We start from the raw sequence: 16,713 nt of genomic DNA on the forward strand, positions 1-16,713 counted from the left end.
CCCGACCCCACTCCCCCCACCCCTCCCCGGCTGGGGAGGTGGTTTGGTGACACCCAAGCTGACAGCGGCTATCTAGATTCTCGTGGACCAATTCAAGATGAGGGAACTGCATCGGATTACCCTCCTCAAAGACACTGCCAGGACAATCGAGGGGACCTCCGACAGCTCTTCGCTTTGGCCTGGACATCCACTTTTTGATTTCCATATTATGTATTTTATATGCCCTCTTTGCATCCATTGCAGCCTGGTGATCCTGAAAGGGGGATCCTTCCATCTGTGGTCCCTTCTCAAGGTTTCTCATTTTTCCCCTGGTAGGGGTTTTTGGAGTTTTTCCTTGCCCTTTTGGGAGCTCAAGATCAGGGGATACTTTGAGAATAATTGTCAATTGTTTGTCTATGTGAAGCCCTTTGAGACTGCTTGTGATTTAGGGCTATACTAATTAACCTTACTTGACTTGAAGATACTATATAATGTTGCATACCGACTTAGTATGGAACGAGCATGCTTCCTCAGGGCGGAACTTCATCTGTGTTGAAGTTAATTTGGCACCATAAACAGCAATTTGGAAGGCAAACCCAGCATATATAAGGAATTCTTGTCACCGTTCTCAGTGTGAGGCATCAAGACTGCAAAGGTAACTTTACATCTTATCCTTGCGAACCGGACTAAATCAATAAATAACTAAATAAATAAACAAGTCTTCTTCTTTACAAGCTTTAAAATTGTGCATGCTTCCTCAGGGCGGAACCTCATCTGTGTTGAAGTTAATTTGGTAATTTGGAAGGCAAACCCATCTTATAATAGGAGGAATTATTTTCACTGTTCTCAGTGTGAAGCATCAAGACTGCAAAGGTAACTTCACATCTTATCCTTGCAAACCGAACTTTTCAGCTTTCATCTGATTCTTGCTTCATTTGAAGAGGATGTTCTACAAATGTAAGGCTGATATTTCATGTTGGAAATATGAAACATCGTTCTATTATTGCAGATGGCATTTGCTCTTCACTTAACGTTTCTCCTTTGTGGGATCAGTGGACTGTTGACTGGAGTCGTAAGTCAAAATCTCAATCAGTGACTTAAATTAACGTTCAGTATTGTGTTTAATGCATTTTAGGGCCGCAAATATTAAATATTAATTATATTTTATATATGTTTTGATATCCATCCTTTTATTAAAAAATAGGGCCTTATGGCAAATTGTGTCAATTAAAGGATGGATTTGAATTTTAATCTCCAAAAATGAATTTGAATCTTCATTCTTTGATTAAAAAACAGTACAATGTGACAAACTGAAAATTGGCAACAATCTTGATCATCATTTACAATTTGAAATTTAACAAATCCACCTGATAATCAATAGGTTATCAAACAGTACAATGTGACAAACTGAAAATTGGCAACAATCTTGATCATCATTTGAAATTTTAAATGTAACAAATCCACCTGATAATCAATAGGTTATCAAAACCAGTACTGATTCATTTGATAATCAATTACTAGTTGTCAATTAGTTGGTCAATCAATTTCTTCCAAAATCACTGTCTTCATTTGTGCCACTGTTCTGCAGTCTGATTTTACCAATGTGCTTTTGTTCTTCTTCATAGTGCTCATTCCCAAAGTTTAGGAGCACAGGTATGCAGTGCAAGCTCAATATTTGATTATTTCTCAATATCCCCTAAAACAACAATTGTTTTGAAGCTAATGACTGCCCCAAAGACTGGACTCGGTTGGACTGTCACTGTTACATCTACCAAGATGAGGAAAGGACCTTTGCAGATGCAGAGGTACGTCAAAAAAGTATTTGTTATGGAGTTGCCAACCAGCAATGAGTAATCCATTTAGCTTTCGCGCTCAAAATAACTTTTGCCGATTGTCTGGCGAACCGGTACAAGTGAATACAACATTTTACTGTTTTGTTCATCAGAGTGTCTGCAACATTCTTGGTGGCAATCTTGTTTCCATCCACAACGCCCTGGAAAATGCCTTTGTTCTGGAACTGATTCGAGCGGGTGGTAACAATGACTTCGCTTGGATTGGACTCACTGATGCAATTGAGGTGAAAAAATCACCAGTGTTTATCACCAGAAAGAATAACGATGCCTTCCTATTTTTTGTTTATTTCGGCTCATCCATTATCACCATTCATTACAGTTTCATTTCACCTGACTTGACAAAATGTGAAACTGGTTGAAGAAATTCTGGTCACGGAGAAGGCTATACAGGTTCCACATGCTGGGGCAGGCCCAGAAGAAGGACCAATTATATACAAACAGATCTTATTCCTGCTCTCTACAGAAACTAGCCAGCCACCAATTAAGCAAGAGTAATCTGCTAATGTCGGGTGCTCTGGCTCCAGGAAATCTCATTACTGTGGCTGGATTTTGGAGCTTAAAGGTGCAAGTGATGGGTTCACCTATGACTAAGGTGCTCTCGAGAGCCTGTAGATCGAGGTGGATTGTGTCTTAACAAGCTGCTCGCAGTTAGCAAGCCGCTGCTTCAAAAATAAAAATAAACGGCCTCAAGAAAAACAAAAACATTGGGCGTGGGGAAGTGGGAAAAACAATGTAGCTCGCCTTTCCGGCGCCTCTGTGACCCGGAAACAGAAGTACCAAAATGTGTCGGGTGGTGATGTCAATTGAAAAAGCAAACAGAAGATGCAAATTCTCTGTAGTTGTCTTTACATGGGACTTGGTATTTCAGGAAGATGACTTCATATGGACTGATGGCTCAGACCAGGATTTCCTGAACTTTGATGATTTTGCAGAGTCCAGTGGCGTTGGTGACTGCGTTGCGATCGATGAGGATGGTAAGTAAATGTTTTTTTTCTCCAAATAGAATGCTGTTAAACTTGAATTTCTTACTTCTTGCAGATGGACTTTGGAATGATGAAGACTGCACAGATGAGGAGGTGTATGTTTGCATTAGAGGGTTGTTCTCATTCAAACATCATTAATTTATGAGATTTGCTAATGACTCATTGAGATCATTGGGATAATATAGTATCAAAACTTGGTAACTATTTCTGGGTTTACTGTCCACCCCACTCTTTCCGTTTCTCAACAACGCTCAATTTCTATTGACAGCAGATTTGTAATGTCAAAGAGCATCTTGGGTAAATAAAGGCATCTACCTGCATTAAGCTTTTGGTCTTTTTTTCTACTCTATTGCAAACCTTCTGAGTCCATTGCTGAAAGTTCTTGGATTCGTGGTATCGAATGATACCACGAATCCAAGAACTTTGAGTCCATGAATGCAAATGGAAACATTCACAATCATTATTATGGTGAAGATATACGGGATTAGTCAGAGGAGCCGCTTCAACCCGCTTCTAGCTAATGTTAGTTAGTTGTGCAAGAGTTTTATTTAGAAAATAATGAATGAACGAACAAACAAACAATCACATTTCTCATTAGTGGTTGTGTTAAACAGTGTAGTGTTTGTTATCTCCGTGACATCAGTGTGTTTCTCAACATGCGTAAGAGGAAGTCATTTGTTCATTCCAGACATGGGTGTCATTAAAATGAAAAGCGTTAATTGTTTATTCATCAGTTGTTTAGAGGCTATCATTAGTGGTTATGTGTTGTGGTGTATGCTGTTTATTGCCTCCGTGACATCAGTGTGTTTCTCAACATGCACTGTCTTTATGAGTAAGAGCAAGTGAATTGTTCATTCCGGACTAAGTGTGTCATTAAGAGTAAGAGCAAGTGAATTGGTCATTCATCAGTTGATTAGAGGTGCCAGCATGTCCTTAAAAGATTTTCTCCACGGTTTGGTGTACGTGTTGGGGCACCCCAACTGGCTGTGCTGAGGGACAGACAGCACAGAGACACCTGGCCTTTTTGGACAAGTCGCTCAAGAGTAACATCATATTGACCGGAGATCTTCAATCAGGATGATTTTTAATTGAAAGGATTGAAATAATTGAATATAAACCAGGCTAATGCAATAAATCTCTTGTATACTTAATATATAATAGACGCATCAAAATGAAGGCTGACATGTTGTCGCGTTAAAAGTCCATGGATAAAGATCTTTGTTGGGTTATCTCATAGCGACACCTCTTATTGGCGTTCCTGTGTACGTACACGTCGTAGCCGGCTCCGTCCCCCGCCTCCTGGTCGTCATAGTGGTCCTCTATGACTCGATGGTGTCTCTCCGCCAAGCTGTATTGTGGCTGGAGGCCGGCAGCGGTTTTGACACTTGGCCAGCTCTTCTTGCGCAGGCTGCCAGCGGACTCGTGTAGAAGAGGCGGAGCCCTCTGGACCTCCCCTCGAATCGAGGTGAGCTCTGAAGAGCCGCAAGCTGCACCATGAGAGCCTTTGATGGAGTTGAGTGAGGCCTGAGAGCCACAGTGATGCTCATGAACGCAGCGCGAGCCTGAAGATGATCTTCTCAAGGGCTGCAGGGACTGAAGCTCCTCGGATAGATCTCCCAGATCCCGCGACACCTTCTATGAAACAAACATCACTTTTCAAACAGTTCTTTTTGTTTTATATTTCAACTTTAACTAAGAATGTACAACAAACAGCTTAAAGCAAGTTTTTTTCTCTCTTTGAATAATTGCTCGGTATTTGCCAAACTACTGTGTGTTATGAAGTTCAACTATAATCTATCTACTATATCTTTAATAAATCTAGAAATGAAAAAAATACTCTATAAGGAATAGCTCTGACAAGCAGTAGCGATTACTTACAGAAATTCTTATTAATTCCACTCCCCAAAGATATCAGCAATATTCTCAGTCTGGCGTTTAACACACTTACCTTTTCTCTGAGGGTCAAGAGTTCATAGTGTGGAGGCTCAATTGGCGAGTGGTAGTCCCCATGCTGAAACAAGTTATTCTTGCGTACCAATACCTAAAATGCAGTCGGTATTTGAGTATGAGGACACCTTTGTAAAGGTAAGTCAGTCAGCAAAATGAGGTCATGTGATCACCTTCTTGCGGGGCTGCTTGATCTGTACCAAGATGGAGACTACGAGGAGCAGCATCACGACCCCCGTGGACACGCAGATCACCGTGCTGTGAGTCCTCGTCATGTGCTGGAAGATTCCTTTCTGCTTTTTCTCTGTATGACAAAAACACGCATTATGTTCAATGGTCACTTCATGAGGGACATTAGCACAATGGAATAATACACAGTGAACCGGTGCACTGCTTTGAAAAAGTTTCTTTTTTGTTTTATTTGCATGCTTTCCACATTTAATGGTTAAGAGCATCAAAGAACAGCTGGCCTACAAAAATTACAGCAAATGCACAGCGATGGCTCCTCCAGCAGATCTCAAAGGAACCTAGGGTAGAATCTAAAGAAGTGGTGAGCTTCCTCGCATTAAGATCAGTGCTCATGACTCCACAAAAATAGACTGGGTGAAAATGCCATTCTTGTCAGAGTTCCATAGTGCTCCTGATGAAAATGGAAAATAAAGATGTATTTTACTTTTGGGAAAGAAAAAAAAAAAACGTAACTGATTCCCAACACTTTTGGCAGGATATTTATTCTATGTCTGACTGAAAAAAGATGAACTTCTGGCATATGGCATCAATGTCAAAGCATTTTACTGTGTATGAATAATACAAAAAAATAAACAAAAACATTTTGGCCTGTAAAAATAATAATACAAATGGGGGAAACACTCATTGATAAAGGCTAGAATTAATAATATTGGCCAACTATAACTTCAACAAGTTGTCTGCCAGTTGACTTGCTATCTGGACAAATAAAATACAAGGGCAGAGAGTATGTTCTAGGCTCAAATTATGAAAAGAATAACTTGTCAAAAAAGAAAAATCCAAAGTTTTACCTTTGCAGTTGCTTTCATCCCAGGGAAAGACACAGTTTTGTATACCATTGCACACCAGTGAAGTGTTGATGCACATGTTACTGTGACAGAAGAATGCACCGCCCATACATGGGGCTGCAACACACACAGAAAGTGTATTGTTAAATGGGAACTGAACACAAAAATATATTTTTTTTTTGTTTGGGGGGGTGATACGCCGTAAGTGCCAGCACGAGTCTCGTTAAAAGTGTGTTTGTGAAGCTCATCGTTAAATCATGACTAAAAAAATGTTGTCAGCTCACGGTCAGCAAAAGAGGTGAACAACATCCGAAAGCGACTCAGTCTGCTGCTCTCGTCCGCCCACATTCTCACCACGCCTACGCCCGTGTCCAGCATGACGTCGTTGGCCACTGTGCTGCAAAACTTGGCCTACAACCAACATAGCAAGATAATATTTTCTCTCAAAGATTAAACCAAGGGAGTGCAAGCACACCTGGTGATCTTTTTGGAAACAAATAGTTACAGAACCCCATATACTGCGCGACAATTTGGCACTGACACACTATGACACTCAGTATGGCCAGATTCAAACTAAGAACTATAATCATTATTCAAACCTGACAAATGAGGTTCTGTTGGCAGAAGTACATTGTGGTGAAAACATCTATCCACGATTTTAAACCACGTCGGCGAATGACCTTGAGATCCTCGATGGCGTTGCTTCCATCATAAATAGCCACAAAGTTCTTCTTGCACTCATTGGAGTTCTCCATCTGGTACTCCAGAAATCTCAGGTAAATCTACGTGTAGTGACAACATGGAGGAACTCAAATTCGTAATCCATCATCGTCCTCTTTAATTTGTGAAAAGCGAACCATCAAAAGGCAGCTAGGGCTTGCACCTTGTTGTTGGTCGGGGCACGTATGGTCCAGATGCAGTCCACTGCCTGGTCGGGATTGACCTTGTACTCCTCTTCCACTTGGCTGGATCGGATCAGGCCGTCAGCCCCGGACAGCTCAAACTGACAATCTGGAGGAGTAGGAGTCTCAGCAATCTGTTTTCATTCAAGGATAAGTCATTGATAAAATACCTGGGATGGGGTTTAGGAGTCCTCCCACATGAAGATGGAACTCCGGGTCTTGTAGAAGAAGAAAAGATCATGCGTAGAAATTCAATATGAATGCTGCAAAGTTGACACTTAGCTGAAATGCTGTGGGATGAAGGGCATGACTGAAATGTTGAAAAGTAGAAAGTACTATTATTTTTTTAACGATTTGAATCCGTTGAGAAATGTGGCAGAAGAAAACGCATGGATAACAACATTTTCTGAGTTACACTAACATCAACAGATGAAATGGCCAATAAAAGCAATCACCTGACGTGAAGCTGTAGCGGACCTGGAAACCGATCCCCTCCAGTTCATCGTCGCTGAAGAAGCGAATCCACATGAAGCGGCCACTGGACAGGACCAGGCCTGGGCAGGTGGCACCGCAGAAACGGTTGATGAGCGGTGAGAAACTGAAGGGGCCATCGCGCACCTCGATGTGGTCGAAGCGACACTCGAAGGACGCCTCGATGTAGAAGGACTCATCGAACTGCAGTTCGATTCTCTGCCGGGGGAGCGCTGGGGGTAGAGTGAGTAGAAATGGGATGGAACCTGTTTCCATTTATTTGAAACTTCAGTGACAAAGAGAGTATCAAAGAGTGAAGTAAAAATAAACGAATGAGAAGTGGTTGCACAAATGTATTGGCCACATTCATACTCGTGTTAAATGGGAGTCAGCAGTCAGCACACATCTACCACCATTTTAAGATCAACTGATAAAGTTCAGGTGGCTTTTTTTCTGACATTTGAGTAGTCGCATTTTAGAGCACCCTGTTTCAACGCAACTAGTTACATGTTTGTTTTGTGGAGAAGGGTGGGGCACAGGGCATGACCCAACTTTACCTTCTAGCACATATAGGCACTCCTTGTTGGGAGGGTAGGTGTTAGGGTAGTTTGGGGAGCTAAAGCTGCCGCCATCTGTGTGTCGTATCCAATTGCCGCAGTGGCGAGAACGAGGTGGCCACTGAGATGGTTTGAGCCCTTTGGAAGAAGCACCATCTGCACAACAACAAAGCGCACAAGACACGAGTGAAGGTTGGATATACATAATGTAACAAGCGCCAGTCTTTAGCAGAGCAAGTGCTCTCGGTTTTGAAATAGAAGTTCTGATCCAATTCATTTACTTGACAGAAATTAAACCACAACAAAAAAGTAAAGTGAAAATAAGTATGCCTGCCTTGTAAATATAACAGTCCACAGTGTAGAGTGTATTTAACAACTCTGCCAAATTGGAGCAATTAAAATTTGTCAAGTAAATAAAATCCATCCAACTTCTGTACCGCTTGTCCCAACGGGGGTCGCGGGCGTGCTGGAGTAAATCCCAGCAGTCATAGGACAGTAGGCGGGGGACTCCCTGAACTGGTTGCCAACCAATCGCAGGGCACACAGAGACGAAAAGCCATCCACAATCTACGGGCAATTTGGAGTGCTCAATCGGCCGACCAGGCATGTTTTTGCCATGTGGGAAGAAACCGGAGTGCCCGGAGGAAACCTACACAGGCACGGGGAGAACATGCAAACTCCACACAGGGAGGGCCGGAGGTGGACTTAAACCCGTAGCGTCCAAACTGTGAGGTGGATGAGCTAACCAGTGGAGACTGGAACGCATTTGTAAATTTTGAGTCTTGAGATGAAACCCTGCTCCGGTGGCGGTTCATAATGAGCTACTGGGTTCGCTTTGCTGACATTTCCATAACTTTTCCATGTTATCAAGGGGCCTACAGCATTTGTCTGGGAGCAACAATATACATTATATAAAAAGACAGAATCTTGGCATGTGTAAGATAATGTGCATCTCTATTCACCAATAGAAGGGGATTTCAATCTTACCCGCAGTCTTCTGAGCCCGAGGAAATCCCTGCTCGATGAAAAGGATTAGCATCCAGACTGTAAAGGAAGGCCAGAGACAGTCCGTGAGGACAAACAAAGAATAATGTCCAACCAGACAGCACTTAGATTGATTTGTCTGTCTCTACTTGTTGTCTTTGGCTCTGAATATATATGACAGGCCGGGATCTGGAAGGAGGAATAAAAAAAAGCAACACTTGTGCCATCTGTTTGCTCAAGTCTCACTCAGTTTCTATGTTTGCCTTATGATCTATCCATTTGTTTTCTATTGCTGTTGTCCTCAAACTGAAGCCTATCCCAGATCACTTAATTTAGAGTCTTCAGTGAACCTAACATGCCAACTGCAGCTGGTTTTCACCTTCATTGTTTTTGGTTCCTTTTTCCTTCTAATTTTTAATGTGCTGTTTTTATTCTCATATAAAAAAAAAAAAAGTCTTCCTTTTTTTTTAGTCTTGTTTAATCTTGCAGTACAGTCTTGTACTTGTATTCAGTGCAATAATATATGGTATCATTGTCTTTACTTTTTGAACATTTGCAACAAAAAAGGCACCCAAAAACAAAATGTTGTGTATTTCGGTGGAAAACACAATACTGCTGTAATTTAACACATAAATCCTGAGCTCAAGGCTAACACGTTTCCGCAAATGAGAAGCTGAAAGAAGCTACTTAGAATTGAACAAAAAAGTACAAATAATTAATATCTTACCTACATTCATCCTCTCTGCTGGGAGTTTTGGTGGCTTTTATGCAAAAACCAAAGCGACAATCGACATGTTGTCATCAATGTCTTTGATGCGTGAATGATGAAGACAAGTTTTCCTCCTAGTAGTTCCCGATACCAGTATACGCGCTCCCTGCTGGGAGGAACTGAAGCTTGCACATCACAAATCGAGATACTGAATCAGCACATCAGTGTGGAGATGAAGAGCAAGGGGGGGGGGGGGGGCACAAGAGGGGCTTAAGACAAGACCGAATTGGAGCTTGAGGGAGAGAGCGATCATCGCGCATGTCCAACTAGACCAATACTGTACTTGGGCATTATTTTATTCAACCTTTTGTTGATTTTTGTGAGCAACAGACACCAGGGCAGAAAATGTGGAATTTGTTATCAGTGTGATAATAGGACCTCACATGGCGATGTATCATTATTGTGTTTAAAAGCAACTCGTTGTAACTGATGAGAGCTGGATGACATTGGAGATGCAAAGACAAAGCGTGTGAGACTTCTAGATAGAGTTTGTATGAACGCCAGCTGTGACACTGCAGCTGCCAACGCGAGCCATCCACTCTTAACATGAGCGAAAGTACGCAAAGTTCAAAACAAGAGTAAGCCAAGAGGCATTAAGGACCAGTGCCTTCTCCACGGCAACCCCCGATGGTGTCTCGCCTGCTGGGTGTGATGTAATCAGGTGCCTAGAAAGCAGACGCTGATGAACTAAGAGATCAAAAGTGAGACAAAATCCTTGTGTGGCTGTGGGAAATGCGGTGCGTTGTTCAAAGCCCCTTGTGCGTGCCGACACAACAGTCTCGCGTATCCAAGTCATGTTCACAATTTAAATTCAATTTTTTCATTAGACCTTCTTTTGGTGCTTTTCACTGTTGTGACCAACAAATCATCAAATCACTCATCCTGAAAGCCGAACAGAGACGCCCCGTTTAAATTAAAGCACGCCCGACTTCCTAAATCTTTGTGCCTGGAGCCATATGGCCAATCACCAGCGTTTGTGGGCCAGATGGTCAATGGTGGAAACCCGTAATCAAAAGTGGAGTTAAGCTCCAGAAGACAAGCGGAAAGATTAGACTGCTTGCCACCAGTTGGGAGGAAGCTACGAGAAAGTGACTCTTTTGTTTGAACTTTTGACCTACAGCTTGTCCAGTTCAAATCGGGTCACTCAACAATGCCTTTCAATATACAGCTCAATGACCAAACTCATAACTCAATTTACTTTCAGGTCGAATCAATTTTGCCGTAAATGTATTCCAGCCTCTCACAAAACATTTTTCTGGCATTTTTAATGAAGAAACATTGCATTTTATTGTATAAAACAAAAGTGATAGGAATGTAATGCAAAGAAACAAAATGGTTTTATAAAGTGAAATTGCAGCATATTAGCAGACATGTTAGCTAATACTAATATTGCCTGTTTAATACATATTCCGCAAATGAAACGTTAATCTGAACATATTATTTTGTATCAGAAAGTTGTAACAGTTGATTTGACAGCAAGGAATCATGATTTAGATGATTTTTTTTTCCCCCTGATCATGTTTGACCCACAAATTTGGGGTGGCAGAAAAAACCCAAAATCTTCTTATAGGCCAGGCTGATCTGTGCATGTGGCAGCAAGCCTGGAGAAGGATGAGCAGCCCTGTAGCACTGTGTTGGGCTTCTTTCAAATGTTCGCATTCGTATTTCATTTAAACTGGTTTTTAGTATGAGGGCAATGTGCTAGTGTTAATTGGGGGTAAAATTATATGTAAACTTCGTCACCCACTAACTGGTGTTGGGTGCCAAAAAGGGTCAATGATGGGAATATTTATGTCAGTTGTCTTGACACATTTACAAGAGTAGTTCAATATTTCAGTTATGGCATTAAGAGTTTTATTGGACCGTGTGCTGTTCCCTTTTCCCCTCTCCACTCTTTAATTTAGTCCAATAGCCAAAGCTGCTCTTTGCAATCAAGGCCTAAGCACTTGTCGCAAAGGGCTTTAGCGGTGTGATTAAAAAGCCTGAGTGACTGAGCGCTTTGGAGCAAAAAAGTCACAGTTTGTATCATGAAGAGTCTCTCTTCATGATAAAAAATGTAAGTAAATATGAGTCGTAAACAGGCAATAAAATGGAAAACTACTATATACAAATAATCAAATGCTGAACGAATAGTTTGTGTTTTTGTGGATTCGTGTGTGTGCTAGACTTTGCAGTTTTAATTCCACAGCACAGATTGCAACCCGAGATTAATCCTACCACTAATTGCATTTACTGTATATTTTATGCCTTTATACAGTTACTAAAGTAACATTAAATGGCGAGAAGACTTTCCTGAAAATTTTCTAATCATGCTGAGACCTCCCCTCCCATAGCCAGTAAAGTAACCTTGTGGTGAAGAAGCCGTTGAGCCGAAAGGTGAATTTACTAGACCATATATACGTTCACACAGTATAACAGTGTGACAAGAGTACAGATCATCCAAATATATAATGTATAAAACAGTCCTCTCCCAAGATTTTTACAATGCATGGTTTTAAATTGCTTGCTGTGATACATCAACAAATTGTGTGTAAATATACAAAAGTGTCTTTTCTTTTTTTGTGCCCAAAACTGCTGTAACTGCATGCATTTACATAGTCATCGTTCATCAAGGTGTTAAGTTTGCATGTATATAAAGTTTAATAAATTTATTTTTGGCTGCTCCAAAACGCAACCATTGTATACACTGAAGTGTTGTCATTTAATTGTCTAGCTTTTCCCATTATATTGCACTTTACATTTTAAGAAAATCTCAAAGTGTTTCAGAAATGCTTTCTCTCACTCTCTCACCTAGACTGCTGCAAAAATGCAGTACTATTTATTATAGTGTTTATTTGGTTTGACTTTTACTGCTTGAAGGAGGTGCGATGACCGCCCCAATATGGCGACGGCTCAGACAATGGAAATGACGTTTCAAAAAGCTTCTGCATCCGTCACTTCCTTTGTGGTGGCATGCGTTTGTTTTTCTACATAAATATCCAAAGGAAGCCCTAACGCAAAAAGAACAGAAATGGAAGACAACGACGGCAACACGTTGAAGCGACGCCGCACTTTGCCGTTGTGGATGTCCAAAAAGGACAACAAGGGGAAGGACAAACTGCCACTGAAAACCACAAGGAAGAAGAAAGCTGCACGGTATCCGAAGTTATCGAGTCAAAATTGAGCATGAATCAAAACCCCGTCCTTTTTTCTTTTTAATTGATGAATTATTTTTTGTTTAATCTAGGGCAGTTCATTACTGCATGAACGAGAAAGAGCTGCTTGAAGCGGCTGTTGCATATCTTGGCTGCCAGCATGTAACTTCCCTATCCGGTCAGCAGGTAACGTCGTTTCCGCCTTTCCTTTATTTGGACGTTACACCAACACATTGCGGCAAAAAAAAAAAAAAAAGTTTTTATGTTCAAGGGCCATACAAAACATCCAAGAAAACAACCCAAAAAAGCATTTGGAGATGAGGTTATGAAAGAAAGTTATGGATATGTACAAAGGTATATGTCATTGTATTAATGATAAACCAAATATGCATCAGCACAAGGTAAACAGTAAAAGGAAAATCATGGACGTTTGATCAACTACTTATATGATCATTTTAAATGTATGTATGTATTAAAGATTAAGATTTTAAATGCATAAAAAAATATCTGCAGCCGCCTTACAATAGTATATCAAGATTCTCTCTTTGAGTTTTGGTTCCATTCATACAGTATATGCGCTTGATTGGCATCCAGTCCGGGATCTACCTCCAATAAGAAGCATTATTAACTTTAAAATTGGTAAAATTGACAAAAACATACTTGGTGTCATACCTGATGCTTCACGACAGGTTCAGTCCAAGCTGAAGGATGCTGCTGGAAAAAGTGACTGCTCAACAAAGAAGACAGAGAAGCCGGTGTCTTTAGAGGAGCGGGAGCCAGCATGTCAAGAGACCTATGTCTCAGAAACCGACTCGGATGTTGGTGAGATGGAGACTGTTCCGTACCCTATGAGCACTCACGAGAAGGAGGAGGAGGAGGAGGACACAAAACAACAGACAGAAAAGACGGAGAGGCAGCATTTGACTGAAAGCCAAGGCAGTGATGATGACATGCGCCTTGTACGAGAAATCTTTTTCACCTGAAAATACAATCTGCATTGCACACACATTTGTGGAGCCTTGGCAAATCTCAGGCATACAATCGAGACCCACCTAAAATGGGTGAAAAAGGCCTCTTTCCCTGTATTTGTTTGACAGTTATTTTTGTGTATGTGAGTGGTGCTACATCTATTCATAACTCATTGGGGCGTCCCAACACATAACACCAAACTGTAGAGAAAGACTTTTAAAGATGTGAGCAGACAAGAATCAAATGAGGAATGAACAATTAACTTGACATCACTCTAATGAGTGCATGTCATGAACCACAGCCGTGTCACAGAGATGACAAACAAATTCTATTTCTTAACACGACCAAAGTATGTATGAAAACCTGCTTGGTAGGTCGATTGAGCATTCCAAATTTCCCCTAGGTGTGAGTGCGAATGGTTGTTCGTCTCCGTGTGCCCTGTGATTAGCTGGCAACCGGTTCAGGGTGTTTCCCGTGGGGACAAAGCGGATCAGAAAATGTGTCTTCTGAACTGCTTCTCACAAGAGTCATGGGCATGCTGGAGCCTATTCCAGGCAGTGAACACCCTGAACCAGTCGTCAGCCAATTGCAGGGCTCACGTAGACACTATTTGGAGCGGTCAATTGGCCCTACGATGCATGTTTTTTTGGAATGTGGGAGGAAACCGGAGTACCCAGAGAAAACCCACAAATGCACGGGGAGAACATGTAAACTCTGTAAATGGAATCAAACCTTTATCTTTTTCTTCATGTATTTTTTTTTTTTTAATCTTTTGCACATCTCACTACTGTTAGCTAGAAGCTTTTTGAATATTCTTCTTCTGACTAATCCCTTGTCGAGTGGATAGTCAACCCAATAAGAGCCACCATTTATTGGTAATGTCTCATTTTATTGAGTCGTGATGATCAGCTCAATTGTGACAGAAGACAGAAGGATTAGAGGGTGTTTTAATGACTGGAAGGGATCAAATCTCTGATGCAAACAAATGGAAATAGTCTTTCGCAAGCTGTATCATCCCAAAGTCCACCTGCAAGAAGTAAGAGATAACGTTTTAAAGCATTCAATTCTTAGCCAAATGTAATCCCTGATTTTGATTTGATTTTCTGACATTTACTTACTAGTTTGATATAACTCAATGCAGTCACCAGAGTCATTGGGCTCTGAAGCCGCATAAGGAAAGAAATCCCGCTCTGAGCCATCAGTCCATATGAAGTAATCCTCCTAGAATACAAACCTTAAATCTACATCTGGTTCATTTAAGAAAGTGACTAGATTGAGTCGATCATACTGATTTGTTTTATATGTGGTGAAAATAGCTCGACTGTACACAAGTGACGGGATTTAGTCAAAACATTTGTTCTGGTCAATCTTTTACCTCAACTGCATCAGTGAGTCCAATCCAAATGGGGGTAGTGGTACCACCCGCTCGACTCAGTTCCAGAACAAAGGAATTTTCCAGGGCATTGTGGATGGAAACAAGATTGCCACCAAGAATGTTGCAGATACTCTGATGAATAAAAGAGTCAAGTTATTTTTACTTGTTCCGATTCACTATACATTTGATAAAATATTTTTTTTTGGCCGTACCTCTGCATCTGCAAAGCTCCTCTCTTTACGTTGAAAGATGTAACAGTGACAGTCCAAGCGAGTCCAGTCTTTGGGGCAATTTATGTCTGCAAAACAATTGTTGTTTTAAGACAAATTGACAAGTAGTGAGCTTGCACTGCTAACCTTTGCTGTTGATTTTTGGCAAAGACCACTGTGAAGAAGAACAAAAGCACAAAATCAGACGGTAGAAGAGAGACACAAAATCTGACACCAATATTCGTAGTGCAAAGGTTTAGCAAATAATTGCCAAATAATTGGTTATCAAATGAATCAAGAACTGATACATTATTCTATTTTTTTCAAAATGAGGCATTTGCAACCGCTTTTACTTTGGAAAACAATGATCAAGGCTGTTGTCAATTTTCTGACATCCTAAGAATTAAAAGAATACGTAAAAGACACATTAATAGACAGACATGGATATTTAAAATAATTAATAGCTGCAGCCCTAAAATGCACAAAACACAATACTGAGCATTAATTTAAGTCAGTGATTGAGATTTTGACTTGATGATGATGATGATGATGATGATAGAACCTTATTCTGGGCATAAGAATGCATCCTCGGACATGCTCCCCCATACCTCAAAGAACTCCTTGCCCCCAAATCTGCCACCCGAAACCTCCGCTCATCCAATTCTCACCTTCTCCATATCCCCAACACCAAGCTGCGTACCATGGGCGACCGGGCCTTCTGCCATGCAGCCCCCACACTGTGGAACTCCCTCCCCGACCACCTAAGAGCACCCCAATCCACTGACTCTTTCAAAACCGGACTTAAAACTCACTTCTTTAATTTGGCATTTCTGTGATTCCTGTTTTTATATCCTGGTTGTCGTCCAGTTGTTTTATACTTGTCCTTGCTTTTTATTCTTGTTTTTACTTGCCATGTAGCACTTTGAGATTCCTCCGAATATAAAGTGCGTTATAAATATAATTTATTATTATTATTATTATTATTCATCCCGCAGTAGGGAAATTTACTTGTCACAGTAGCGTGCAAGAGTACAAGAATACAAGTGCCAAATTTAAAAAAGGATAAATAACAGATAAGGACAAAGACAAGTGTCACTAGTAGCGGTATAGACGAATAACAATTTTATCAGGTGCCATGCATGTTGTAGCGCCTGATAAAATTAAACTTACAACTCCAGTCAACAGTCCACTGATCCCACAAAGGAGAAACATTAAGTGAAGAGCAAATGCCATCTGCAATAAAAAAAAAACAATGTTTCATATTTCCAACATAAAATATCAGCCTTACATTTACAGAACATCTCTTCAAATAAAGCAAGAATCGAATGAAAGCTGAAAAGTTCGGTTTGCAAGAATAAGATGTAAAGTTACCTTTGCAGTCTTGATGCCTCACACTGAGAACGGTGACAAGAATTCCTTATATATGCTGGGTTTGTCATCCAAATTACCAAATTAACTTCAACACAGCTGAGGTTCCGCCCCGAGGAAGCATGCACATTCCATGACAAGTTGGCATAGAACAGAATATAGCATCATTCACCAATGGT

At 40.9% G+C, this 16,713-nt stretch overlaps 4 protein-coding genes across 6 annotated transcripts; 2 read left to right on the forward strand and 2 right to left on the reverse strand.

Annotated features, from left to right (window-relative positions):
- The first annotated feature begins 618 nt into the window (after positions 1–618).
- LOC147055701 (snaclec alboaggregin-A subunit beta'-like) lies at positions 619–2,959 on the forward strand. Its single transcript, XM_085914111.1, has 8 exons — positions 619–634; positions 741–852; positions 989–1,051; positions 1,605–1,632; positions 1,699–1,784; positions 1,925–2,056; positions 2,701–2,806; positions 2,871–2,959. The coding sequence occupies exons 3-8, from the start codon at positions 989–991 to the stop codon at positions 2,951–2,953; spliced, it is 498 nt and encodes a 165-aa protein (XP_085770237.1). The 5' UTR covers positions 619–634; positions 741–852; the 3' UTR covers positions 2,954–2,959.
- Positions 2,960–3,903: 944 nt separating this feature from the next.
- Positions 3,904–9,560, reverse strand: neto2b (neuropilin (NRP) and tolloid (TLL)-like 2b). 3 transcript variants are annotated; one of them, XM_085914088.1, is made up of 12 exons: positions 9,438–9,560; positions 8,714–8,770; positions 7,727–7,882; positions 7,154–7,402; positions 6,869–6,916; positions 6,680–6,807; positions 6,396–6,551; positions 6,081–6,207; positions 5,800–5,913; positions 4,936–5,066; positions 4,764–4,856; positions 3,904–4,450 (listed from the first exon to the last, which is right to left on the reverse strand). In XM_085914088.1, exons 1-12 carry the CDS (start codon positions 9,445–9,447, stop codon positions 4,010–4,012), a joined length of 1,710 nt encoding a protein of 569 aa, XP_085770214.1. In that variant the 5' UTR covers positions 9,448–9,560; the 3' UTR covers positions 3,904–4,009. The 3 variants fall into 3 exon arrangements, with proteins under 3 accessions (XP_085770214.1, XP_085770215.1, XP_085770213.1); XM_085914089.1 differs by having other exon boundaries at positions 6,477–6,578; XM_085914087.1 differs by having other exon boundaries at positions 6,396–6,578.
- A 2,794-nt stretch (positions 9,561–12,354) lies between these two features.
- On the forward strand, positions 12,355–15,158 carry LOC147055703 (uncharacterized). The gene is made up of 3 exons (XM_085914106.1): positions 12,355–12,614; positions 12,706–12,799; positions 13,303–15,158. The coding sequence occupies exons 1-3, from the start codon at positions 12,490–12,492 to the stop codon at positions 13,594–13,596; spliced, it is 513 nt and encodes a 170-aa protein (XP_085770232.1). The 5' UTR covers positions 12,355–12,489; the 3' UTR covers positions 13,597–15,158.
- On the reverse strand, positions 14,451–16,608 carry LOC147055704 (snaclec purpureotin subunit beta-like). The gene is made up of 7 exons (XM_085914109.1): positions 16,538–16,608; positions 16,337–16,399; positions 15,314–15,341; positions 15,170–15,255; positions 14,958–15,089; positions 14,701–14,803; positions 14,451–14,609 (listed from the first exon to the last, which is right to left on the reverse strand). The coding sequence occupies exons 2-7, from the start codon at positions 16,397–16,399 to the stop codon at positions 14,530–14,532; spliced, it is 492 nt and encodes a 163-aa protein (XP_085770235.1). The 5' UTR covers positions 16,538–16,608; the 3' UTR covers positions 14,451–14,529.
- Positions 16,609–16,713: the final 105 nt, after the last annotated feature.

The sequence above is a fragment of the Syngnathus leptorhynchus genome, chromosome 6 (genome assembly GCF_054491065.1).
Source record: "Syngnathus leptorhynchus isolate UIUO chromosome 6, UIUO_Slep, whole genome shotgun sequence".
NCBI classification, from domain to species: domain Eukaryota; kingdom Metazoa; phylum Chordata; class Actinopteri; order Syngnathiformes; family Syngnathidae; genus Syngnathus; species Syngnathus leptorhynchus.